This window comes from Juglans regia, chromosome 11 (assembly GCF_001411555.2).
Source record: "Juglans regia cultivar Chandler chromosome 11, Walnut 2.0, whole genome shotgun sequence".
NCBI classification, from domain to species: Eukaryota; Viridiplantae; Streptophyta; class Magnoliopsida; order Fagales; family Juglandaceae; genus Juglans; species Juglans regia.
Window position 1 is genome coordinate 29,976,269 of NC_049911.1, and position 26,039 is coordinate 30,002,307.

A 26,039-nucleotide genomic window follows, 5' to 3' on the forward strand; every position below is an offset into this window, starting at 1 on the left:
AAATACGTAAAAATTGACTGTATATAGAGTTTTTTATACTGCAAAATGTATGATAGAAATTGATAGCAAAGTATAATCAACTAATTATTATTCTAATATCTTACAAAACATTCCTTCCACCCTCCGAGCACTCAACACTTCCTTTTTAAGATGTCTGCATGATTGGATACGACAATATCATAATTTCTATTTTATGATGAACGTGAAAGTGAGTCCTTCAAACCACATGTGACCCTTATGATTCGGCCCAATGAAAAGAAAAAAAGGCCCACTCCTTGTTGCCCAAGTCTTAGCGAGGAGCGTGTGTCTCCATCGCTTGAATGGCGCGCGTGGCTTACAACCTCGGTGCCAAATATGATAAACGTGGACTTCGTAGTTCTGAGACTGGAGAGTCTTTCACCTAATAAAGTCGTTCAACCAAAGTAATCAATAGATCTCTGCTCTTCGCTCCGAAAAATCAAAAGAGGATCCAAAGAAAAAACACAATCCGAGGTTGCGTTTTTCATTTTCGGGTTTCGTTATCTTTTTCGTTTATTCATCACTGATCTTTAGGAGATTTTTACGATTCGTTCCGCTTTTCGCAGATTTATTTTTTAATCACGCAACGACGTCGCGTGCTTTGTTTCTCTGCATCGCCATGGCAATTGCGTCCGATGAATCCACCAGAATATGCAGTCACTGGTTGATTATTTGTTACTCTCTTGGAAATTTATGATTTGTATATGATCTTTTTCATTCCCCATTTTTTAGAGATGGGTATCAATTTTTTTGCTTTTTTAATCTTTGATTTAGGTGTAATTGGATCTGTTTGAGATTTCTTTTGTGAGGTTTGGTTTAGAAGTTGCATAGACTCTGGAAAGTCTATAATATTTATTTTCATAGATTATTAACGTCCACTTTGTTTTTTAATATGTTGCTGCTTTTGGAGGGTTTTGTCTGTGTGTCACCGCTTTAATGCGGTACGTTTTGTGATTTATTTCGTTCTTATATGGGTGATTTGCCGATTTATGTTCGTTTTAGCCCGCGCCTTGTTCCTATGGTTTGGTAATGCAAGAGTGTGGTTGTTTGGTTTATAACCAGCTCTTGTTTCCTATGAAGATTATATCTGAAAGTTTTATATACGGGGGTTGTCTATCATTTTTTAATGGTTTCTTCTTCTCCCATTTACCTTTTCTTGGGCCACACAAGCTTTAAATTTGTTCTATTTTTTCCTCCTTGAGGAATTCCGGTGTACTGCATTCCAAGGCATTTAAGTTCATAGGATTTTCTTCTATAGCGACCTAGATAGGTCTTATCTCTTGTATACCATCTTTTGTACTTGGACTATGCCTATCCTTATTAGTACTACCGTTTACTTATAAAAATAAAAATAAAAAAGTTCATAGGATTAGGTTCAATTCCAACATTATCAATCCGATGGTCACCTGAGCTAAAAGATGGGGACTTGGTGTGGTGGCGTCACATATGTACTGTTCTTCAGATTTATCCATTTATCTACCAAGATAAATCTGATGATCTATGAAGTATATTTACCAATCAAAACCTTTTTTTTTTTTTGGTTGGTAAAATTTTTCCTTTAATTATATCTGTAGTTGAAACTTTCTGTTAGGTAGACTAGGAGATGTTTGGTTATAATTCTCATCACATGTCATCTCATCCCATCTCATTTCTTTCCCAAACATCACTCAAACACAAACACTTACAAACTAACTATTACAACTTGTTCAAACTAATCATTACAATTTTTCCAAACTTTAAAAAAAAAAAAATCAAATTTTTCATATCCCAAAACAAAAATAATATTCTAACAATATTTTAACTTTATAATATTTTTTATTCAACTTTTTATCTCTCATTTCCCAAAATCCAAAAAATACTTTACACAAACTATCTCACTACTATTCAAAAATCATCTTACTATTATTCACAAAATTCTCATCTCATTCCCCAAGCATCCCTTAAAGATATTAACTGAATTATGTTTCAATCTGTGATGCTGGTTATCAATATATCTTGATTCTTCTTGTCACGTCTTTTTTATACCATAATTTGAACCATATTCTTAGGTTACGGCCACAAGTGACGTGCATGTGCTTGAGTAATGAGTTCTCATTTGAATGTGAACCTTCTGTTTGTGCACATTGACTGCATTAGTTTAGATGTTCCTCAATGTTTAACATAAAATACTTATAATGTCTAGAGTGTGCTGTTTTCTTCTCAAGACATGTTCTGATGTCTATTATGCTCCTATGCTGTTGACTAATTTCATTTTATGTTTCTAGTGACAGAGCTATCCCTTCTTCGAATATTGATTTGCATTATGCCCATTGCTCCCGTAAACTAGAAAGATGTAAAGTTTGTGGTGACATGATTCCAAGGAAATTTTCAGAGGAACACTTCTTAAATACCCATGCTCCGGTATGTGAATATATTCAAGAAGCTTCTTTTGCGATAACAGTTTTCAATATAGGTTTTACAATTTTTTTTAAGAAAAGGAGATTCCCTATTTTATCTCTTAAGCTGTTGAATCCAACCTGGTTTATTTGGCTAGGATTTTCTTGAGTTTGAGTGTATATGATGATGTATTGTATATGATTGCAGTTTTATTGACATATCCGTGTCAGAGCAGGTATCCTGTTCACTGTGTAGTGAGACAATGGAACGTGAAATTTTACCAATCCACAAAGGTGAAAATTGCCCACAGCGGATTGTCACCTGTGAGTTCTGCGAGTTTCCATTGCCTGCTATTGATCTAGCTGAGCATCAGGTACTTGTTGTTAATTATCAAATGTGACATCTGGTATTATACTTTAGCAACAATTTGAATATAACATATTTGTTGCTTCATACTTCTAGGAAGTATGTGGAAATCGAACAGAGCTTTGTCTTCTGTGCAACAAATATATTAGACTGCGAGAAAGATATAATCATGAAAGTTGGTGCAATGGCATCTCCGATAATACTGTGGGATCTTCCAGGTAAATATAGTATCATTCACTCTTTGATGCCATTATGTTTATGAATGCATAAACCTTAAACATTGTGTGTGATTTAAAGTTAAAAGGTATGCCTAACGATTCTGTGCTTTTCAAATTTCAATAACATGTTCCATAAACTGAGTTTATGCATTTGGATTAGTAAGGATTAATTGACTTTATACCATTGAATTGTATTTAAAGGGGGTCGTTAGATATTTTTTTTTATAAGTAAAAATTATATTCATCATAAAAGTAATAGGCAAAGTCTATTATACATGAAGTATACAAAAGAAACACCTAGTTACATTCTAAAACTAAAAAAGGGACAACAAAAACTCATTGGCATCCCCTCCATTGAGTACAATAGCAGAAAACCAACTAAGTAACAAACTTGTAAAGAATTTCCAGAGATCATCTGCATTGCGTTCCCTATTATTAAAACACCTCTCATTCCTTTCCAACCAAATGCACCACATAATGCACAAAGGAATCATCTTCCATGCATCTGCCACTTGGAGCAAGTATGAAGCCTGGTCCAGCTTGCTAGTAAGTCGACCACTGCTTTTGGCATAACCCAGATCAGTCCAGCTCTTCTAAACACGCCATTCCACAATACTTTAGCCACATCACAGTTTAGAAGTAAATGATTCACTGATTCCGCGTCTTTTCTACACATAAAGCACCAATTCAAAACAATCATTCCATGCTTTCTCAAGTTATCTATTGTCTGAATATTCCCTATTGCAGCTGTCCATGCAAAGAAAGCCACCTTTGACGGAACATGAGCCATCCATATACTCTTCCAAGGGAAACAACTATGTTGCTGATTGATCAATAACTTATGATCTAACCATAAACTTGTTTGAAGCTGTATGTCTCCAGCACAATTGATCCCTGCCATGTCTTCTAGTATCCATTATGTACAACAATCTGAAAAAATCAGTATCCTCCTCAATTTCCCAATCCTGAACAGGTCTGGAAAAGCTAATATCCCAAAGCACCTCTCCATTAGAATAGCGCATCATCTCTGAAATTGAAGCCTGTTGATTAACAGCCAATCTGAAAGCAACCGGGTAGGCTCTAAACAGTTCAATTTCTCTGCACCAAACATCAAACCAGAATCAAACTTTTGAACCATCACCAACCACAAAGTTGACTTGTTTTAAGAAAAAATCTCATCCTTTCCTTATACACTTCCATAAGCTCACTCCATAAGAACCCCTACACTCCTTGGTGCACCAACCCCCCCAATCACTTCAATATTTCCGAGCGATCACCCCCCTCCACAATGCTTCCTCTTCCACATGATATCTCCATAACTACTTCCCCAACAATGCCTTATTAAAATTACACAAGCTGTGAACCCCCAACCCTCCATCAACAATCAGGCAACAAACTTTTTTCCAGCTCACTAAGGGAGTTCGGCTCTGTTTGGGTGATGAAGATATCTCAACTACTCTGAGATAGTCTTGTACGGTTGGGAGTAGCTTTCCATCCAAATAAGTTTGAAGTAGTTTTCAAACATCTCTTGCCACTGTTTTTCACTATGAGCCAAGAGTTTGTGTCGGGTGCGAATGCCAGTGTGCGACGGAGAGGGAGAGGGAAGTTTGTGGTGGATGGGTCTGCGAGAGGTGGTCGCCGGTGTGAGGTGGTGGAGGTGCGGTGGCCTGTGTGGCCTTGTATGGCAGCCCAAGTGGAGAGAAATGGGTGAAATCCATTTCAGTTGGGTTACCTCAGGGGAGAGAGAGAGAGAGCTGCACGTGGGGGAGATCGGTGGTGGCTGGCTTGGTCGCCGATGTGAGGGGGAGTCGCCGGTGGTGGCGGTGAGGCTGGGCGGCACATGGTGGTGCCGGGTTGGGATGAAGGAGAATCGGGTTGAAGGAATCAGGCTAGAGGAGAGAGAGAGAGAGAGAGAGAGAGAGAGAGAGAGAGAGGAAAGAAAAAAAAAATACTATAATATTTATCACTATTATATTTATTAATCATTAAAAAAAAATCATCATTGATGGGATCCACATATTTTTCAACTACCTATCCAAAAGTCAACAACTCAACATATTTCATATATCCAAACAACTCAAAATACTCTTAATGGGACCCACAAATCCACTCAAATCTCTACTCATAACTATTCACAAACATTCTCAACATTTCTCAGGTATTCTCACTACCCAAACGTAGCTGACTCCTCTCCCAAACCTTCCCACAAAAAAGCTCTATACAAGTTTTCAATGCGGTTAGCCACTCCGGCTGGTAAAGGGAATAGAGAGAGGAAGTAAGTTGGGATATTAGAAAGAGTGCTCTTTATAAGGGTGATTCTACCCCCTTTAGATAAATAAACTCTTTTCCATGCCGCCAACCTCTTCTCTATCTTCTCAACCACCCCATCCCAAATATCCTTAGCCTTGAATGACGCCCCCAACGGTTGTCCCAAATATTTCATGGGCAGATTAGCAACTTTACACCCCAGTAATTCTGCCAAGTTATGAATGTTATGCACAACTCCCACCAGGACCATCTCCGATTTACTTAAGTTCACTTTTAGTCTAGAGATGGCTTGAAAACATAACAGGACAGCCCTCAACGCTTGAATCTGTTCCCCACCAACATCACCGAAAATAAGAGTATCATAGCAAAAAGCAAGTGTGATATAGAAATGAAGCCATTAGAATTAGATCCCACCGAAAAACCTGAAATAAAACCTCCTCCTACCATTGCTTTCACCATATGGCTCAAAGCCTCCATAACAAGAACAAATAAAAATGGAGATAATGGATCCCCCTGCCTCAGGCCTCTTGAACTCTGTAAATAACCACAAGGCTGCCCATTAACTAAAACAGAAAACCAAACAGTTGAGATACAATGTCTTATAGTAACTAATGAGTCAGGAATGTTGTGGGCACGTATTTTATCTTATTTTTAGTGTCATTAGAATGACCGACCTTTTAGAAATTTTTCTCATTGACGCCTTGACTAGATGTGAGTTCTGTATAAAAGTTCATATGTGCTGAGGATTAGCTTTCCTTCATTCGATAAGATAACCATTGTAGCTGTAGCGTGTTGCACATGATCAATTGGTGAGGGCATGCATTGGTTGAACATTGTTGTTATACATGCAATTGCATTTAGCTACGCACCTGTAGCACTAAATCAATTAGCATCCTTGGTTGAAAGTGAACTTGTGGTGGATTCCTATATATCTGAGGCTTATGGCTTGGTAATGTGAATATATTTGCAAATTGAGTGAGTGCTTATGAATAGCCTGTGAGGCCAGCTGCTTTATACCATTTTGCTAGAAATGTGAACGTTAAGCATGTTTAGTTTTCCTTTTTCATTTATTATTTTGATCCCAATCTTGGAATATGGCTTTGGCATTTATTCTAACCACTTTTACTACGGAATCAATGAACAAATTAACAAAAAATATTGATAAATCTTCTGCAATAATAAAGTAAATCAAGAAAGAATTGATTGAACAGATAAAATTATAAATAACTTTATTTCGACTATAAAAAAAGTTTATCTTGTGCATTCATTTTTTTAGAGTAGTAACTTTTAAGTCTTTGATAAAAACTGCTTCCATAAATATCAATAACTTGTTCCGGTGATGGAAAACAATTACGCCATTGACTTTAATGGGTGGTTTTCAAAGCAATGCACATACAACTGTTTGATAACGAACATTGAGAAGGGGGCACTTCTCCATGAACCTTTCTGGATTGTCTGCTTTAGAAAAAGCTGTTTTAAGTGCACCTGTCTAGGGTGTCCTGGTTCACTACTTGGGCTTTTGAATTACGTATTCTGCCTTGCTCTTTATAATTTTACTGGAAATTCTTAGCATCTTTATTTTTTTTCAATTTCTATGAGTAATTTCTTATGGTATTGATTACTTATAAAAAAAATCTTATGGTATTTATCTGAAGGGATGTGAGGGCAGCTGAAAGAGAGCAAGGTCCTCCTCAAGGAAGACAGCCGCAGGACTTCTCACGGAAGCGTCTTCTATTCACGATAGCAATAACAGGCATTGCTGTTCTATTAGGATCTCTTTTTTTCCAGAGAAAGACGGAGACCAACCAAGTGCATTAGCAGCAGAGAGGATACGCATTGAGTAATGTAAATGTGCTCGAGAGCTATATTATTTTATCTGTACCTGAAACCATCTGAGAACGTACTGTTATTACCTTATTAAGCTCATTGGGATTGTGATAATATACTTACTGGACTGCTACTTGCTTTTTAGTTCTGCTTCACAATTTGGTCGTAATAAGTATAGGCTACATATATATATATATATATATATATACATGAAACTGAGAGGCCGTATTTTGTCAGATTCTACTGTTAATTCCTCTATTCTATTTGAAGGTGACCTTCACAATTTGCGATTGCATGAATTGTAAAGAGAAATTTTATTTTTAAGCTGATGTGTAGAGTATACATAATAAAGTACTTGACATGATTTGTAAGATAAATTTTAAAATTTAAGTCTGATAAATTAAATTTTATCATTTAAGTAGTGTAGATTGTGTATTTTATATACTGGATTGAAAATAAAATAATTCTCATAAAGAGAAGTTGATTGTGGTATTTAACACAAACACCAAGAATCCAGGTGAGTCAACTGATCTGATTATAATTTTAGATATTTTTATTTATTATTCATATATTAAATATTTGATAAAAGAAGAAAATAATAAAAATTAAAAAAAATATGGTGTGTAGAAGTTGTATGAATAGTAGAAGGTTATATGGATTTTTTGAATAAAATAATCCTGCTGTTGAGCCGAATGGGATGTTTAATTCCAAAAAAAATAAAAATATTGTGAGTAGCAAAATCGAAGAGCCCCTATCTTCTCTCACTAAAGTCTAAGCGCTAATTTAATTTAGTTAATGGAATAATGATTATTATTTATTATTTTATTATTATTATTTATTATTTATTATTATTTTTTTACTATTATTTACAAAATATCTAAAATCACTTCTTCAATGGGCAATCGCAGCCTAACACGGCAACTGAGTAGTTGCAAACTTGCATTTTAAGGGGTGGGGAAAGTGGCAAAACTCGCAACCGCTCGCGACCATATCAACGACAAAATACCCACTGCTTGTTGATGGACCCACCTGCCAACTTTCCCTTATTCCCCCCCTGTACCCTTATATTTCTACGAGAGTGCTCGAGAAGGACCGCCGACGGCGACGATCAGTGAAGGAAGAGGAAGCAGCGATTAAGAGGGACGTCGACGTAATTTCTTACGCATGACTTAGCTACTCTCCTATCTGCAAAAACAATTTCGAGGTTAGTTTTTTTTATTTTTTATTTTATATTAAATATAGATCAGCTATAATTTGTTCGTTGTTTCAATCCATGAACGAGACCCTTATACATGCTATTCATAATAAATATCATTTTGCTTATGGAGGGCATCGAGCCGATGCATCATAATTCAGATTTTAATTACTGTCTGATCAACAAAAATGAATTCATACGCTGTCTTATGTTTAATGATTATTGTGATACACTAGTCCCACATACAAATTGGTGGTGGGTCTCTCCTCAGTAGTGTCACTGTCACATCTGACATGAACAGTTAGCTAGCAAAAATATCAGCATTTCTCCTGATTAATCTGCAACATCGCTTGGGTTTTCTTAGTGGCTAATTAAATTTTGTTCTTTAATCTTCTTGTAGACACTTGTATGGTAATTTGTCATAGTTATTCGAAGATCTTATCATTTATTTCTTACCGTCTTTTCTTTTCATGTTTTCATTACGTGTGCTTTGGCTCTTCTAGCGAGCAACTCTTAAATTATTCAGGACCTTTTCATGCATTCAGATTTTTATTGTGCGCAGCGAGTTTCAGAAGACGACGAGGGGCTTCACCATGTCTACTCGGGGGGTGCAATTGCATATTCGAGATCGATACGTAAGTCGGGTTTCAAAATTCTTCTATACTGTGGCGTTTGCAATGTTTCATATGCTGGGATAGATCTTTGAGTTTTTACGAATTTTGGGCTAAGCCATATGTTTCTTGTTCCAGTTTTTATTTACTTCACGCTACGTGCAGGTGGTGATGGATAATGGCATGGTCCAAGTCACCTTATCCAACCCAGATGGAATTGTTACCGGAATAAGATACAATGGCGTCGACAATTTGCTTGAAGTTCTTAACAAGGAATCAAATAGAGGGTACATGGTGTTACAATTGCTTTACCTTTTTTCTTTATTTTTTGTAAAAAAGAAAAAAAGAAAAAGGCTTTATTTGCTGGACTTGAACGTGGCCCAAAAAGAAACTTTACATGTTCTTGATCTTGCCTGATGGGTATCTCTAAAACTATTATTTGGGGTGTTTTTCCCCTTCTTTTCCAGATAGTAAATAAGAACATGGAGATTGAGGGTAAATCTGGTTTAGAAGTGTCAATTTTAATACGTCTTCTATGGAAAAGCCTTTATGAGTACTAACTCAAGTATTGTTCTCTATATTTCTTCTCTTTAAAATGATTTAGGTGGACAAGTAATGGTACTTTCTTTCACTTAAGACTTGCGATATACCTAAAATTTTCAATCGGATATGTAGGTATTGGGACCTTGTATGGAGTGCACCAGGAAGCAAGGGAATATTCGATGTGTATGCCTCTCTTCTCACTTGTCTTCAGTGAACAGCATATACCTTCCAAAATAGTATCATCGAAAGGACTTTATAACTAAAGAGACCTCTTTCTTGTATCCAGTCATCAAACTGTGCCCACTATTAGTCTCCCCAAGTTTTTAGGATCAATGAGCTTCATTGCTATTCCCAGGCCAATATGTTAAACAAGAACTTGTTGACATGCAGGATCAGTGGAACAAGTTTTAGGGTCATAGTGCACAATGAGAACCAGGTTGAGCTCTCATTTACAAGAATGTGGGATCCCTCCCTCGAGGGCAAGTTTGTTCCCCTGAATATAGACAAAAGGTCATTGCCCAAATTATGAAAGAATTTTGTTTCTAGGATGGATTTCTATACAAAAATGTTCATGCTTATTTTCTCCAGGTTTATAATGCTTCGTGGTTCCTCGGGCTTTTACTCTTATGCCATTTATGAGCACTTGAAGGATTGGCCCGACTTTGACCTTGGTGAAACAAGGATCACTTTCAAGCTCAGAAAAGACAGGTATACATGTGATACAGTAGTTAATCATCTATTGCTAGTTTTTTCCCAACAGGGATGCACCAAAGCATGTAGAGATCCGTAGAAGGCAATAGTCAATTTTTTTATCATTAGCAAAATAAATAACTTTTTGACAATGGGGTATTTAGGTTTCACTACATGGCTGTAGCAGATGATAGGCAAAGATACATGCCTCTGCCTGAAGACCGGTCCTCTGGAAGAGCCCAAATCCTGGCCTACCCTGAAGCTGTGCTGCTTGTCAATCCCAGCAACCCAGAGCATAAGGGAGAGGTAATTCTTCCAGACCCTTTTTTTTTCCTTAATTTTTTATTTTGTAAAGGTATATTATTTTCTCTGTTGCTGGAAATAAGCAATTCATATTTTATTTATTGAGATCTGGCATTCATTGGCTTCAGCCTTCTCAAGTTTACTTGGCAGCGTTGGAGTGCCTTGCGGCTCCTGAAACAAACTCAGCATCTAGATTGCTGGAGAGGGAGTTAGAGATGTTTCCTAGTTAGGTACTTAGGTGTAAATGCAACCATATATTGTGTTTTGAGATGATCTGTTGATGTGCAGGTCGATGACAAATACCAGTACTCCCGTGATAACAAAGATATTAAGGTTCATGGGTGGATATCTAGTAACCCACCTGTTGGATTCTGGCAAATCACACCTAGTGATGAGTTTCGATCGGGTGGACCCCTCAAGCAAAGCCTGACCTCACATGTGGGGCCCACCACCCTTGCGGTAATAATTAATGGTCATTGTGAACATTTTTGCAGTATTCATGCTTGTGTTTTGTGAATGTTGACCTACATTTGTATCATTGGCTTTCGTTATAATCTCTAGATAATCAAATTGGCATGTCCAGATGTTTATTAGCGGTCATTATGCGGGACAATACCTGGTGCCTCAATTCAGAAATGGCGAGCCATGGAAGAAGGTTTTTGGCCCAGTATTTATCTATCTTAATTCTGCATCTCCCGGAGATGATCCGCTTTGGCTATGGGAGGATGCTAAAATACAGGTTTGACTTAGAAAACCAGCATCCTCTTGTTGTAAATTAATAGTATTATTGGACTGCGAGCTTTTGGTAGAGAAAGACTGATACAGTTTAATTTTCAGATGATGACTGAAGTCCAAAGCTGGCCTTATAGTTTTCCAGCTTCTGAGGAGTTCCAGAAGTCAGATCAGCGTGGTAATGTTGGTGGTAGACTACTCGTCTTAGATAGGTAGGCGTGCAACACCAATCAGTGTGTTGTAACACAACTTGTTTATGTTTTCCATTGTACCAGTGATCATTAGAACCATTTTATTGTTACTGTCATGGTTGATCTACAAACATTCACACCTACGGTTTAATTTTGTAACCTGCTTTCATCGTTTTATATTTGTAGCATTTTGCAAGGTTCAAGTGTAAAATAGTCAGTTCTTGATAATATTGTTTTTATGAAAGAATGTAACAGAAAAACGTTGATCATGAAATAATGCAAGTCAATTCTGAAGATTGAAATAGAAGTTTCTCCATAACCTTTCCATCTATTTTTTTTTTCCTCCTGAGCATAGGTGCATATCATACATTTTGCAATTATAATGTCTAGGTATAGTAGCAAAGATTATATACCAGCAAATGGTGCTTATGTGGGCATGGCTCCACCTGGAGATGCTGGATCATGGCAAAGAGAATGCAAGGTGATTATCCTGACCTTTCTTTTCTGGTATCATTTTGGGCTACATGACAAGATGACTGATAATATTTGTCCTATGACCCCAAAAATGTTATTCTTCCTCATTCCTTCTTCAGTTTTTAGACTCTGGTTTATCTTCTTGTTATTTGAATATAGGATGCCTTCAAATGCTTGTGAAAATGACCATTTTAGAGTTGACAACTATATATGAAGTGAAATTTACTGTAACCAGCTATTTAAATTTATATTCTTTTACAGAATCAAAACAAGGTTTGACATCAAATTGGTACTTCTGTTGACGTTAGGAACATAGTATGTTTAAGAGCATTATTTTTACAGGTCCAAAAGATTTGAATTTTCTGTTGAAGTTCATTATTTCTGATTGATTTCCATGAGAATGGTGAACACCAATGACTATGATGCTGTTGCTGAGGTGTAAGCTCTGGGCCTTAACTTAGCGTTAAGGGTGTATTTGTTATCTATTTTTAATTTAGAATTGGCCTGTAATTAAGATTCAGGTAACATGGAATTTCATTTTCTGTCTGGCAGTCATATAAGAAATAACAAAAAATATTGGTAGATGTAAGTTTTTTAATCTTTCTCCAGGCCACTTCTTTTGGCTGTCAAATTGTGCATAGCAAGAACAGGTGAAAGTCAAGAGTTTTTAGGCATTAGTAAGATAATACTCATCTAAGGATATAATGATACAGCTCCAGAGCTTTGTCTCACATTTGTGTTGAATCAAGAATTCATTAATATGAATGGAGAGACTATTAAGAGATCTCTCGAATTTTCAAAATTTAACAATGGTCAAGTTGATTCTCAGCAACATTTCTGAGAGGTCTACTACTGTTTAGGATGCCCTTCGGATACATATGTATGTTCTTTAGAGTGAAATTGCTCAGCACTAGCATAATGTTCCCGAGGAAGTTAGTTTCATTGAAGACATGACAAATGTTTTTGGTTTCTTTTAGGACTACCAATTTTGGACTAAAGCGGATGAGGAAGGCTATTTTTCCATCAATAATATACGTACTGGTGACTATAACCTCTATGCCTGGGTCCCAGGCTTTATAGGAGATTACCGGTATGATGCTGTCATTACCATAACCTCAGGTATTACTTAAATTCTATGAACACTTGGATCTTCAATTGTACTGTAGAGAATACACTGTTTGAATAACCTTGATATGCAGGTTCTTATATTGAAATGGGTGATCTTGTCTATGAACCTCCTAGAGATGGACCCACATTATGGGAAATAGGCATCCCTGATCGTTCTGCTGCAGAGTTCTATGTTCCCGATCCGGATCCAAAGTACATCAATAAACTTTTTATCGATCATCCTGACAGGTTAGCTCACTTTATTGCACCCAGAAGTTAATTGTCTGCTATCCTAGAATCTCCAGACAATACGGAGGGAAGTTGCTAACTAAGATAGTCTGTATTGATTATTATACAAATAAGCTTACATTTAAAAATGGGTGCCTTTTCATTTATATGTGCAATCGTGGTCGAATCCTTTTGTTTTCCAGGTTCAGGCATTATGGATTGTGGGATAGGTATACAGAACTCTATCCTGATACAGACTTAGTTTACACAGTTGGTGTTAGTGATTATTGTAAAGATTGGTTCTTTGCTCAGGTTCCCAGGTGTGATTCTTTTCTCATTAGTTTTATTTCGCTTTTTTGGTTGGTTAATGGTTGTTTCCATTAATCTATTAGGCAATATGAGAGATGAATCCTTCATATTTAAGTCAAGCTTCCATGCATTGCAGGAAGAAGGACGATAATACACATCAAGGAACAACTTGGCAAATCAAGTTCGCACTTGATAATGTGGATCGGAGAAGCACCTACAAACTGCGAGTGGCTATTGCATCTGCAACTCTGGCTGAATTGCAGGTATTATATGTAGACTAGATAGACTAAATTTGCTAACAACAAACTTAACTCGAATGAGTTTTTCCTGAAGGTGCGCGTTAACGATCCAAATGCAAGGCGCCCTCTATTTACAAGTGGATTAATAGGGAGGGACAACTCAATCGCTAGACATGGAATTCACGGGCTCTACTGGCTATTCAATGTGAATGTACCTGGTGCTCAGCTTGTTGAAGGCAACAATACCATCTTTTTCACACAACCAAGAAACACCAGCCCTTTCCAGGGAATTATGTATGATTACATTCGTCTTGAAGGTCCACCATCATGTGATGTCAAAGATGAACTTTGAGCTACCTCGTTGTAGATTTGTAGTGGAAGATGTAGTTGTAATTACCACGTTTTGAAATGTTTGATTGGTATGAATTAAATCGTTATTGTGTAAATACCATTTCTTTCCCCTATATCAATCTGTCTAATCGAAGAACTTGACAGAGAATGACACTAAGGATGATATATTATTTCCTCTTTAGAAAATAGTCCGTCATGCTCCCTAATCATGCAAACGCGAACATGTTTTATCGGCAGAAGCATCACTAACAATTAAGAGCGGCCAGCCACCTTTCTAAAGATGATAGTTTGGCCTAGCTCGTATCTATATGTGGGAATTTACAAAGTGGTTTCTTCAACATTTATGAAAGAATAGATGAAAGAGAAGCCAATTAACTGACGACAAATTTCAGAGCAAACATTAGGATTGGTTATGGTTTCGAATTTCAAGATTCATTCATCAAGAAACGAAATGCCCTAGCCGCAGACAATCATCTGTATGAGTCATGACTGAGTTACAACCTGGTCTGAAAAAGGAAATAACCAATTTCTGTTTGGGTCATGTTATTTGATTTCTCGTGCATGGACAAGGCGATGTGAGGGTGAAGCATTGTAGCTTGAACGTTGATTTATTGTTCCAATGTATGTAATAATACAGTTTCCAAAATATTTCACAAAAGTAAACTCACAAACAGACGTAATTTCATATGATAGGTTAAACTTGAGTTTTGTTATGTACAAACAAGTTTGCATACCAATCTGCGTACTGATGTTGTTTCTTTCATATTCTAAATTTAAATTAGCATTTTTTTTCAATAAAATTTACTTTCTGACCAATCATATTGAATGGATACGCATATTAGTGTACATAATTGCTTACAATTAGATTTTTCCTAAAAACTTATATCTACCTTTACAATTATAGCTTTATAATTTGACGTATGAATCAATCTATATCAATTTATAAGTTTGGTTTAATGAAATTTTTTTTCACAAAAACATTTCTCAAGTGGACAATGATCAGCCCATGCATCATACACCTCCCCAATATAGATATTCGTCTTCTAGGAAACAACGAGCAAATCAGTAATATTGCATGCTTTATTATAAATTTTGAAGCAGTCTTAAACTTAAATGACAATCTTACGCATAACCTCCTGATTGAAATGGCGGCCCATCCAACGTCTTCCATTGCTTTCAAATTTTAAAGCCTCTTCCACTAACGACTCCATGACGTGGCAAACAACGATCGGAGGGAGTTTGATCTAGGCCAGGTCATATAATTCAGCTTTCTTAATTTAAAGAAAGTTTATGAAAGAAAGATGCCCATATCACTCTTTATTAATCTACATGTTTTTTCATGGCGCGCGATTGTGGTTTGACACTTTGGCTACTTGTACATGGCGACTCTTGTACGTCTAATTTATCTAATGCACCAGACAGTGGTGTCGACTAAGTAAAGAGATTATTTAAAGAAAAGGCTGGAGAAGAATGCTTTATCTTTAGTTCAAGGAAAGTTATCCCAACATGTTCTTATAAGCCCCTTTAACTTCAACTTTTTTTTTATGCACATCATAGCCGAAAGGTAAGATTCAAACAGAATTTTTCTTCACAAAATCATAATGGGTACTTGCGACCAAAATACTCTTTTTGTTAATACCATTCCTTATATTTCTCAGAAATCATTGGTTCCTAGCTCTCACTCTGGAATATTGACATCTTCCTTGTGCTTAAGAAGTTCCAAAGACTAGCAAGAGGTTATAAGGGGTCACCAAAATGCAGTCGCCTCTAGGAGTGCACTTACATTATGGAGATCATCATGTAACTCCTATTTCTTCCCTTTTGATTTCTCTTCATAGTAGCATATTGCTTGTTAATTTCTTTTTTTCCCGAACAAGCCACTCGTCTATTTTAAATATTTACTATTTTATTATCCATTTAGAGTAGGTTTAGGAGGTGAGATGAGAATTTTGTTGTTTGAAAGTTTAAAATATTGTATTTTAATATTATTATTGTTTTGGAATTTGAAAAATGTGAATTGAGATTTGAAAAAGTTGAATTATTTTATATATTTTGTATAGAGATTTGAAAAATGTGTAATAATAAGATGAGATGAGAATTTTGTGTCTCATCAACAAACATGATGGTGTGGACTGTGATGCGTGCTACTTTATAAAAAAATAAAAATTCCTTTTTGAGCTTTGTATTTGATTTGAATTTCTAATTTTATATAAATGTCTTCTATCTAGAACATAATTGAAAAAAAAAACTATAAAAATAGTTGTGTATGTATCATTACTCTCTATAGATATAAACACCATCACGTTATGTTTTTAGGCTCCTTTCAACTTCTTGATCATGTGCAGGTAGTACTGGATAATGGGATACTCCAAGTTACATTGTCCAATCCGCAGGGATTTGTTACTAGGATTCAATACAATGACATCGACAACTTGCTTGAAGTCCTTAACGAGGAATCTAATAGAGGGTATTTACTACAACGTTAATATATAGGAGATCACTTACAAAATAATGACTCAGAAAAATTGTTTCTTCCTCTAATGTTGGATTATGAACTTTGAAGTATTAGCTGACACTTGGTCTAGAAACTTACCCTATTTTGGAAATGGAATGTTTAATGTTCAGGTACTGGGACCTTGTTTGGAGCTCACCAGGAAGTACTGGAGCAACTGGTATCTTTGATTTGTATGTTCTAATTCATCCTTTTTTCTTGGGCTCTCTCTCTCTCTCTCTCATTCCCTTCAACTATAAAACTATAAAAAAATGATATTTGTAATCGTAGAATATACAAATATAACGTAATTTTTAAAAAAAATAAATAAATATGAGACTCATATAAAAAAAATTAATTTTTTAATAATAAATCATCTTTTTTTTTCAAAACAATTGTGCAATACTTACGTACTCTCCGACTATGCATAAAATACTCAAAACTATATCATTTATAAGCCATTTTTCTTTATTCATGGAGCATCTATTTATATTATTTACTAGTTATAGCTACCACATATGCAGAATCGAAGGAACGAGGTTCGAGGTTATCGTTGAAAGTGAGGAACAGGTTGAGATCTCTTTCACAAGGACGTGGGATCCTTCCAGGGAGGGCAAACTCGTCCCATTAAATATAGACAAAAGGTCCATGCATCTTTGTTTCAAATAAGCAAATGTTATAACATGTTGTTTCAAGTTTCAATCATATTCATTTTTTTTTTTAAGCAAAAAAAAAAAAAAAAACAACAACAACAACAAATATTCATTTAATTATACCATTGAAGGTGAAACTGATATTTGAATATTTGTCGTTCCGACAAATTCATCAACTAGGTTTATAATGCTTCGTGGTTCATCGGGATTTTACTCTTATGCCATTTACGAGCACTTGGAGGAATGGCCTGCTTTCAACCTCGACGAAACCAGGATTGCCTTCAAACTCAGAAAAGACAAGTAGATCACAAACTCCTTTTCCTCTCTCTAGTTGTTGTCATATTCATAATGCCTTATTAATAATTTATTCTAATAATTTTACATTTGTGCTCGTTTAGATAGTGATAAGATGATATGAATAAAATCTTATTATAATCTTATTTTTTAATATTATTATTTTTTTGAGATTTAAAAAAATAAATTATTTATTATATTTTATATAAAATTTTAAAAAAAATATAATGATGAGATAAGTTGAAAGTATTTCTTAATCCAAATGTAGCCTTAAAAAAAGATTGGGAATTTGATAGCCTAGTACTCCTCCTATTTGGTAGTACCCATATATTTTACAAATATACTTATTAACTAAAAATAATAATTCTTAAGATTATCTTAAAAAAATACATCCCCAATCCCTATAACTTATTTTTTACAAATAAAAATGACTATTATCTATAATGGGAAAAGAATAACTAATTAAACTAGAGCAATGATATCGACCAAATATATTTCACAATATATATTTTAAAATAAAAATATTTTTATAAAATAATGTTAATTTTATAAAGTATTTTATTAAACTATCATTTATTTTAAAATATGATTGTGTGATATATATATATATATATATACGATGAACAGTAAATCTAAATCAGCTGTTTTTTTTTTTTTCATATCTTATTACTGTTCATCGACAGTATGATGAATAGTAATGAACAGTAAATATTTTTTTTTTTATCCGTGTGAATGCCAATGTGCGATGTAATATTACAATTGTGCGTAGGGAATGAGAGAGAGGAAGAAAGAAAAAGTGGAAAAAATATTAATTTTTGAGTTTTAAATGATCAATAAAGAAGCTATTTTTTTTTTCTTCGCATGTTTTTTTTGCACATCCTATTACTGTTTATTATATCATACACTAAAAATCAACTTTAATTTTTAAAATACTATTTTTTATCATTAAATAAATGATGAAATTTTACTGTACATTTTTAAGAGAAAAAAACTATCTAATTAATTTGAATTTTTAATATAATTTAAATTTCATAATAAATAATGAACATAAATAAATAATAATTTTATTCTTATGCATTAGACTATTTTAATATTTGAAATTACACTTTATTTTTTTCTTCAATTTGACAGATGTGGCAAACGTGCTTTTTTTTATCCTATAACGTTACTGTTCATCGTGATCAGTAAATTTAAATCAGCCACTTTTTTTTTCATATCTTATTACTGTTCATTGACAGTATGATGAACAGTAATGAACAGTAAAGATTTTTTTTTTTTTTGTCCATGTGAATGTCAATGTGCGAGGTAATACCGCAATTGTGCGTAGGGAATGAGAGAGAGGAAGAAAGAAAAAGTGAAAAAAATATTGATTTTTGAGTTTTAAATAATCAATAAAGAAGCTATTTTTTTGTCCTTCACATGTTTTTTTCGCATATCCTATTACTGTTTATTATATCATACACTAAAAAACAACTTTAATTTATAAAATACTAATTTTTTATCATTAAATAAATGATGAAATTTTACTGTACATTTTTAAGAGAAAAAAACTATCTAATTAATTTAAATTTCATAATAAATGATGAACATAAATAAATAATAATTTTATTCTTATACATTAGACTATTTTAATATTTGAAATTACACTTTATTTTTTTCTTCAATTTGACAGATGTGTCAAACGTGCTTTTTTTTATCAATTAGAAAATCTTAAGCCATACAGGATTTTATACAAGTACCACTAATTTTAAAATAACTAAGACATTTATAAAATACTAATATTTCATCATTAAATAAATAATGAAATTTTGTTAAATATTTTTAAAAAAGTATAACTATATAAATAATTAGAGTTTTAACATAATTTAAATATGATAATATTTTTAATTAACTAAAGAGAACTGCTACAACTAATAAAAAAGTAACCTGAAAATATGTCATGAATGTGTATTTCATTTTTTTATTTTTCTTTTCTTTTTTTCATGTATTTTTTTAATCATCATAAACATTTTTAAAAAAATAAAAAATTTACAACATCATTGAGTCAGGAGGGAATTGACAATCTATCTCTTTCTAAACAAAATTATTGAGTTCGAGGAAGAGATTAATAGATTCTTAGGTTTTTAGAAACTTTTATATATTTTTTAAAATATTATTTAAATATAAAATATTTTTTAATTTGTTAATCTAATCATTACAATTTTCTTAAATATAAATTTTTTAAATTTTAAAACAAAAACTACATTTAAAAATTATATTTCAATAATATTTAAACTTTTATAATATTTTTATTTTAATTTTTTTTCTCTCATTTTCTAAAATCAAATAAAACATCTTAATCCAAATAATTTTATATATTACTATTCACAAACCATGTTACTACTATTAATACATCGATCCAAATCATATCTAAGGATATGATTCTACGTGTGTTGTTTTTTGAAGGACGAGACTGCTGCTGGTACATTAAAATTTTTAAGATTTAAATCCAACCCTTCATTTTACCACTTCTCATTTTTTTTTCTTCGGTTGGATTGCTTCAATTTATACAATGAAGTACTATCATTATTACAAAAATTTTCCACATCTCTTTTCACTTGTTATATGTAGAAATTGAATTCATAACAAATTCTCTATATACTACTTATTTTACTTATAATCACGTTTTTTTTTTTTAATCCAAAACATATTTATATTTTACAAAATAAATTATTTTTCAACCGGACAAATGTGACTCTCATATTGCCCAACCTCTAGTATATATATATATATATATATATATATGTGTGTGTGTGTGTGTGTGTGTGGGGTGAAAAGTTAAGTGTTTATCGATCTTCATTAAACTAAAGCAAGGTTTTAAATTCGGTAGGTTCCATTATATGGCAATGGCCAACAACAGGCAAAGATTCATGCCCCTCCCAGATGACCGATTGCCCAAGAGAGGTCAGACCCTGGCCTACCCAGAGGCAGTCCTACTTGTTAACCCAGTGGAGCCCGAACTCAAGGGAGAGGTACTTTTTCTTTTCAAAAAATCTATATAATTTTTTATTATTCACACAACTTCTACATATTATATTTTTTATAATTTTTATTATAATTTTTTTATTAAATATTTAATATATGAATAATAAATAAATAAATTGAATTAATTTAAAAACAATAAATTCAAAAAAAAATTAAAAAAATTTTAAAATTTTAAAATTTTAAAAAAATATAATATATAGAGAATATAAGGTTGTGTAACATTCCTCCTTTCTTTTTATCTTTTTGGGTGTAATTGTTTGTTGTTTGTTCACTCTCAACAACCATCTACATTCATCATTTGTTTACACGACACCTTACGCCATTCAGTAGAATGGCACACGACTATCACATCAAAAAGAAAGTTTAATTGGGTGTTTGGTTTGGTTGATAGGTGGACGACAAGTACCAATACTCGAGTAAGAACGAAAACATTCGGGTTCATGGGTGGATCTCCACCAATACTGACCCGCCTATGGGATTCTGGCAAATTACACCCAGCAACGAGTTCCGATCTGGTGGCCCACTCAAGCAGAACCTGACCTCACATGTGGGCCCCACCACGCTCGCTGTAAGAGCTCTCTCTTTTTTTTTTTAACTTAAGGTAGTGCTAGTATGATAAATTTATTTCAAATTTTAAAATGAGATAAGATGAGATAATTTATAAATAATAGTGAAATTTATAAATTAAAATTTATGAATAATAATAAATAATAGTGAAATGAGTAATCCAAACCGGCTCTTAGACCCTATTTAAATAGTGAAAGTTATCTCATCTTATCATTATAATTTTTTTAAATTTTTATACAAAATATAATAAATAATTTAATTTTTTTAAATTTCAAAATAATAATAATATTTTATTTAACTTTTAACTTCTATCTAAAAAAATATCACATCATCTTACTATCCAAACCGCACATTAATAATGTCTATAAAAACAAATTATATTCTCAAATTGGTATTTAGATTCTAGAACACATCTATTAAAATATTTATATGATATAATTTAATTTATAAGATAACTTTTAACTCTTTAGCATATAAATACAAATATGAATGACTATGTTGTTCTTAGATATTATAATAAGAAATATTGCTATTGTTATTTTAAATTTTGTCATTTCAATCACATATGTTTGGTAGAGTATGGTCATGTCTTGTCTTACACCTAAGCGCATATATAAATGTCTGCATAGTTCGTCGAGTGCAAGCATTCATATAGGTTTACTCTTCATTCTCTGGAGACTTCTTCCAAAATTCATTTAAGAATTTATTAAAAGACTCGTCTACTCAACATATTAAACATATTACTATATACGTGTAATTTTGAAAGTTCTAACCGGAATAGTATTATTCGTAAGGTTTTTGACTAATATATTATTATTCTTAATTTAAAATATTGTTGCTAGATGTTTCTAAGTGCACATTACTCCGGAGAGGATCTGGTGCCAAAATTTGGAGCCGGCGAACGATGGAAAAAGGTTTTCGGTCCGGTTTTTATGTACGTTAACTCTGCATACGTTGGAGACGACCCACTTCAGCTATGGGAGGATGCCAAAACGCAGGTTTAATTCAATTAACACGGCATTAATTTCTATTTAAAATAAATATTTAAATAACCTTTTGATGATCTGAACCGATCAAACGCGAATACAAATCGACGTTATAGATGATGATTGAAGTTCAAAGTTGGCCATATACCTTCCCTGTTTCCGAGGATTTTCCCAAGTCCAACCAACGGGGTAACGTTAGCGGTCGGCTTCTTGTCCGAGACAGGTAGGCGGCCAGCTTGCTGCTTTACTTGGCTTTCAACTTCAATATTGAATATCGATCGTTAATATAACTACATTAATAATATTGTGTACGTAGTTACCTAAGCAGTGACTATATATCTGCAACTGGCGCTTATGTGGGCTTGGCGCCTCCTGGAGACGCTGGATCGTGGCAAAGAGAGTGCAAGGTGACTGCATGGTTTAGTATTTTATCTCATTATTATAATTTTTTAAAATTTTTATATAAAATATAATAAATAATTTATTTTTTTTTAAATTACAAAATAATATTCTAACAATATTTTTTTTAACTTTCATCTTTCATCTAAAATTATCTAATCTCATTTCTAAATCCAAATCGATGCTTATTTTTCTAAATCTTGAGTATGAGGTTTGGGGCTTGTAAACTACCCATAAACCAATGCCTAATTTGCTCGATCTAATTCATTGTTAACTCCACATTATATAGGACTATCAATTTTGGACCAACGCAGACGAGGATGGCTTTTTTTTCATCAGCGATATACGCATTGGGGACTATAATCTTTATGCATGGATCCCGGGGTATATCGGGGACTACAAATACGATGTTGTTGTTAGCATAACCGCAGGTACAATTTCTTCCTCAGTTTCGATTGTATTGACCATTTTTTCATTCTGGTCATCCAATAAAAAAAACGAACGGTAATGTTCACCGTAAAAAATTACTTATTTGCGATTAGTTAATTCGAATAAAATAATTATTTACAATTAAAATTAATTAAAAATAATCTTTTGATTGTAATAAATTAATCACAAAAATCCGATACTTTGAGTGATATGCAATATGAAATGCAGGTTGTGCAATTGAGATGGGCGATCTTGTTTATAAGCCTCCCAGAGATGGCCCTACACTGTGGGAAATAGGCATACCTGATCGTTCTGCCGCAGAGTTCTATGTTCCCGATCCTAATCCCAAGTACATCAATAAACTCTATGTCAATCATCCTGACAGGTTGATCCATTTTTCTTTCTCCTATATATTACTATGATTAACATGATTTCAATCTAGGACCAGTGGTTAATCAGGTAATTTGAAGCCATATGATCATATTTAATTGTCAGGTTTAGGCAGTATGGCTTGTGGGAAAGATATGCAGAATTGTATCCTGATAATGACTTGGTTTTCACGATTGGTGTCAGCGACTACACTAAAGATTGGTTCTATGCTCAGGTTACCAGGTGCAGTACTTTTGTCTTTCGTTCTTCGAGTGCTTGATCAAGCTTTCACTGAATTTTTCATTTACCCATGACCTTCCTGAGTTTACTTTGGATTATTTTCCTTTTTAGTTTTCAGCAAACAAAGAGAAACCGTCTTTTTTTTTTCCTGCTGTTGGGAGAGAAAAACACTTTGTGATACTGAAAAAAAAATAATGCTAGATACAGTCTGAGAATGATGTGCAAGCCTCGCACACTGTCTTTAAAAAGAAGTGGGATCTATTATTAAAAAATTAATTTTTTTCATGTGGGTCTCAGATTTATCTATTTTTTTCAGAAAGGAAGACTTGCACAGTGCACACCCTAAGACTGAAAATATTATTTCTCCACTTAAAAGTCTCAAAGTAAGATAATTAAGCACTTTGTGCTATATTATTTGCATCTCAGGAAGAAGAAAGACAGTAATACATATCAAGGAACTACGTGGCAAATTAAATTTACTCTCGACAATTTGGACCCCAACGGTAACTATAAGCTGCGGCTGGCACTGGCTTCTTCCACTCTCTCTGAACTGCAGGTATATATAAAACATTTATTACTACTTGTTAAAACATCTTTTGTGAACTTAGGTGCATAGAGATTTTCATTATTCTACATGAATTTGTATTCGAAGGTTCGGGTGAACGATCCAAAGGCAAATCCTCCTCTATTTTCAAGTGGATTGATAGGAAGGGACAACTCAATTGCTAGACATGGAATACACGGGCTGTATTGGCTTTACAATGTGGACGTACCAGGTGGTCGGCTTGTCCAAGGGGATAATACCATTTTTTTGACACAACCAAGAAGCTCCAGCCCTTTCCAAGGGATTATGTATGATTATATCCGTTTAGAGGGCCCCCCATCTTCTACTTCTCAGAAACAAGTAATGAGTTCCTTACACAGTTTACAAATTAGCAAGACTGTTCAATATTTTGCATAGATTTGGTGCATGCGATCGATGCTACACCCGCAGTTTCTGAGTTAAATTTGTTGTTGAAAAGAAGACATTCATAGCATTATGTATAACGAGGCAGTTGTTGAGCAACTGGGTTTGTAGCTGAGTTTGAAATTAACCTCGTTTTGTTAAATCACCACTTATTTCAAGAGCTTAATCTAATGGAACTTATTATATTTTTAACACAAATATTTGCACCCAACTGACACATATTAAGACATACTTTTGACTTATGATCATTATACTTTGAATACCAACTTCTTATTCATGGAAAATCACTTTTTGAAGACCACAGAGAAAGTCTTTATAAATCCAGTGTCTATTATGCATGTGACATGGACGATCATGCTGTCACACGGGCGTTGGCACCGATTGAAATGTTCAAAATCTTGTTTTCTGTAAACAGATTCGAGCCTTTTTGAAAAGGGACTAAATGTTTGCCTGATTACAGCAAATAAAATCAATTATTGACCATGATTGTAGCCTCTCCATTACTCTTACCGTTTGTTTTCTATTTTTTATTAATGTACAGCTTAAATACAATTACAATCTGTAAAAATCAAAGCCTTTTAATTAAGGGCCTCACAATTCCATCGCTAGAGCCTCTGCTTAAGAGAGGGCGTTGCTAGTTACAGTCTGTAAAAGTCTTGAGTACTTCCTTTTTAAAAAAAATAGAGTCCATTATTAAAACAAAAAAAATTATGTGGGTCTTAAATTGACCCATTTTTTTTAAGGAAAGTGTGCAGAGTTTGCAAATATCATTTCTCTAAGTAATGTTACATATAGTCGTAGAGTGCACAAATACTGTGCAGTCGCTTTAAAAAAAAGTGAAGTTCACTATTAAAAAAAATTTTTTTTACGTAGATATCGTATTTATTCACTTTTTTCAAAGTGATTGCACGACGCTTGCGCACTCACGATTGCAACTATCATTTTTCTTCCTTTAATATTTATGATCTAACATTCATTCCTCCAATCTTTATTCTTTTTAATATTAAAATGCACCAACATTTACTGTTATATTTATAAAGATCGAGCTCTCATTTATTTCTGTTTGGGATCAGTTACATCCATCAAGATCCCCTCAAGTTGACAAGAATCTGACGATATCTTTCCCTCTATGATCATCTCCAAACATTTTGTTTTTCAAATATGTCAAATGAGCATTAATCTCATCAGAGACGGCAATTAGAAACGCATAACTCGACACCAGTATCCTTTCCCACACTCTTTCCATGAATAAATGAGAAAATATAGCACGCAAGGTCCTTGCAAACCTCGATCACTCAAGCCAAGTTCTAGGAAAAATTTGCCCCTAAACGGAGTTTTTCTTATTCTTGATATTTTTCTCAACTCATTCTTTTACTATTTTAAACCTTGACCTTAGTAGATTATAGCTGTGGACTTCTAGCTAAAAATCGAATCATCTGATCCTTCCTCTTCTTACTCCTCCTTATGATCTTCTCTTTATTTATTTTTTCTCGTATTTTATCGAGACGCACGATCATCCCGTGCATAGCACCGTCCCGTGCACCAAAAACCGGTGGCGACAAAGAAAAGATAAA

The 26,039-nt window shown here is 33.8% G+C and overlaps 3 protein-coding genes across 3 annotated transcripts; all 3 read left to right on the forward strand.

The window, feature by feature from the left end:
• The first annotated feature begins 388 nt into the window (after nucleotides 1-388).
• LOC109004813 (XIAP-associated factor 1) lies at nucleotides 389-7,217 on the forward strand. The gene is made up of 6 exons (XM_018983510.2): nucleotides 389-492; nucleotides 585-681; nucleotides 2,283-2,418; nucleotides 2,630-2,767; nucleotides 2,857-2,978; nucleotides 6,902-7,217. Exons 2-6 carry the CDS (start codon nucleotides 638-640, stop codon nucleotides 7,062-7,064), a joined length of 603 nt encoding a protein of 200 aa, XP_018839055.1. The 5' UTR covers nucleotides 389-492; nucleotides 585-637; the 3' UTR covers nucleotides 7,065-7,217.
• A 798-nt stretch (nucleotides 7,218-8,015) lies between these two features.
• LOC109004812 (probable rhamnogalacturonate lyase B) lies at nucleotides 8,016-14,203 on the forward strand. Its single transcript, XM_018983509.2, has 16 exons — nucleotides 8,016-8,277; nucleotides 8,831-8,903; nucleotides 9,045-9,166; nucleotides 9,555-9,605; nucleotides 9,813-9,932; nucleotides 10,011-10,130; nucleotides 10,277-10,418; nucleotides 10,704-10,874; nucleotides 10,999-11,154; nucleotides 11,253-11,359; nucleotides 11,729-11,819; nucleotides 12,790-12,931; nucleotides 13,012-13,168; nucleotides 13,351-13,467; nucleotides 13,593-13,719; nucleotides 13,790-14,203. Exons 2-16 carry the CDS (start codon nucleotides 8,862-8,864, stop codon nucleotides 14,045-14,047), a joined length of 1,923 nt encoding a protein of 640 aa, XP_018839054.1. The 5' UTR covers nucleotides 8,016-8,277; nucleotides 8,831-8,861; the 3' UTR covers nucleotides 14,048-14,203.
• Nucleotides 14,204-15,726: 1,523 nt separating this feature from the next.
• On the forward strand, nucleotides 15,727-24,587 carry LOC109015090 (probable rhamnogalacturonate lyase B). Its single transcript, XM_035682804.1, has 15 exons — nucleotides 15,727-15,846; nucleotides 16,392-16,513; nucleotides 16,672-16,731; nucleotides 17,062-17,181; nucleotides 17,371-17,490; nucleotides 20,354-20,495; nucleotides 20,900-21,076; nucleotides 21,918-22,073; nucleotides 22,178-22,284; nucleotides 22,378-22,468; nucleotides 22,750-22,891; nucleotides 23,118-23,274; nucleotides 23,385-23,501; nucleotides 23,925-24,054; nucleotides 24,151-24,587. Exons 1-15 carry the CDS (start codon nucleotides 15,802-15,804, stop codon nucleotides 24,457-24,459), a joined length of 1,995 nt encoding a protein of 664 aa, XP_035538697.1. The 5' UTR covers nucleotides 15,727-15,801; the 3' UTR covers nucleotides 24,460-24,587.
• Nucleotides 24,588-26,039: the final 1,452 nt, after the last annotated feature.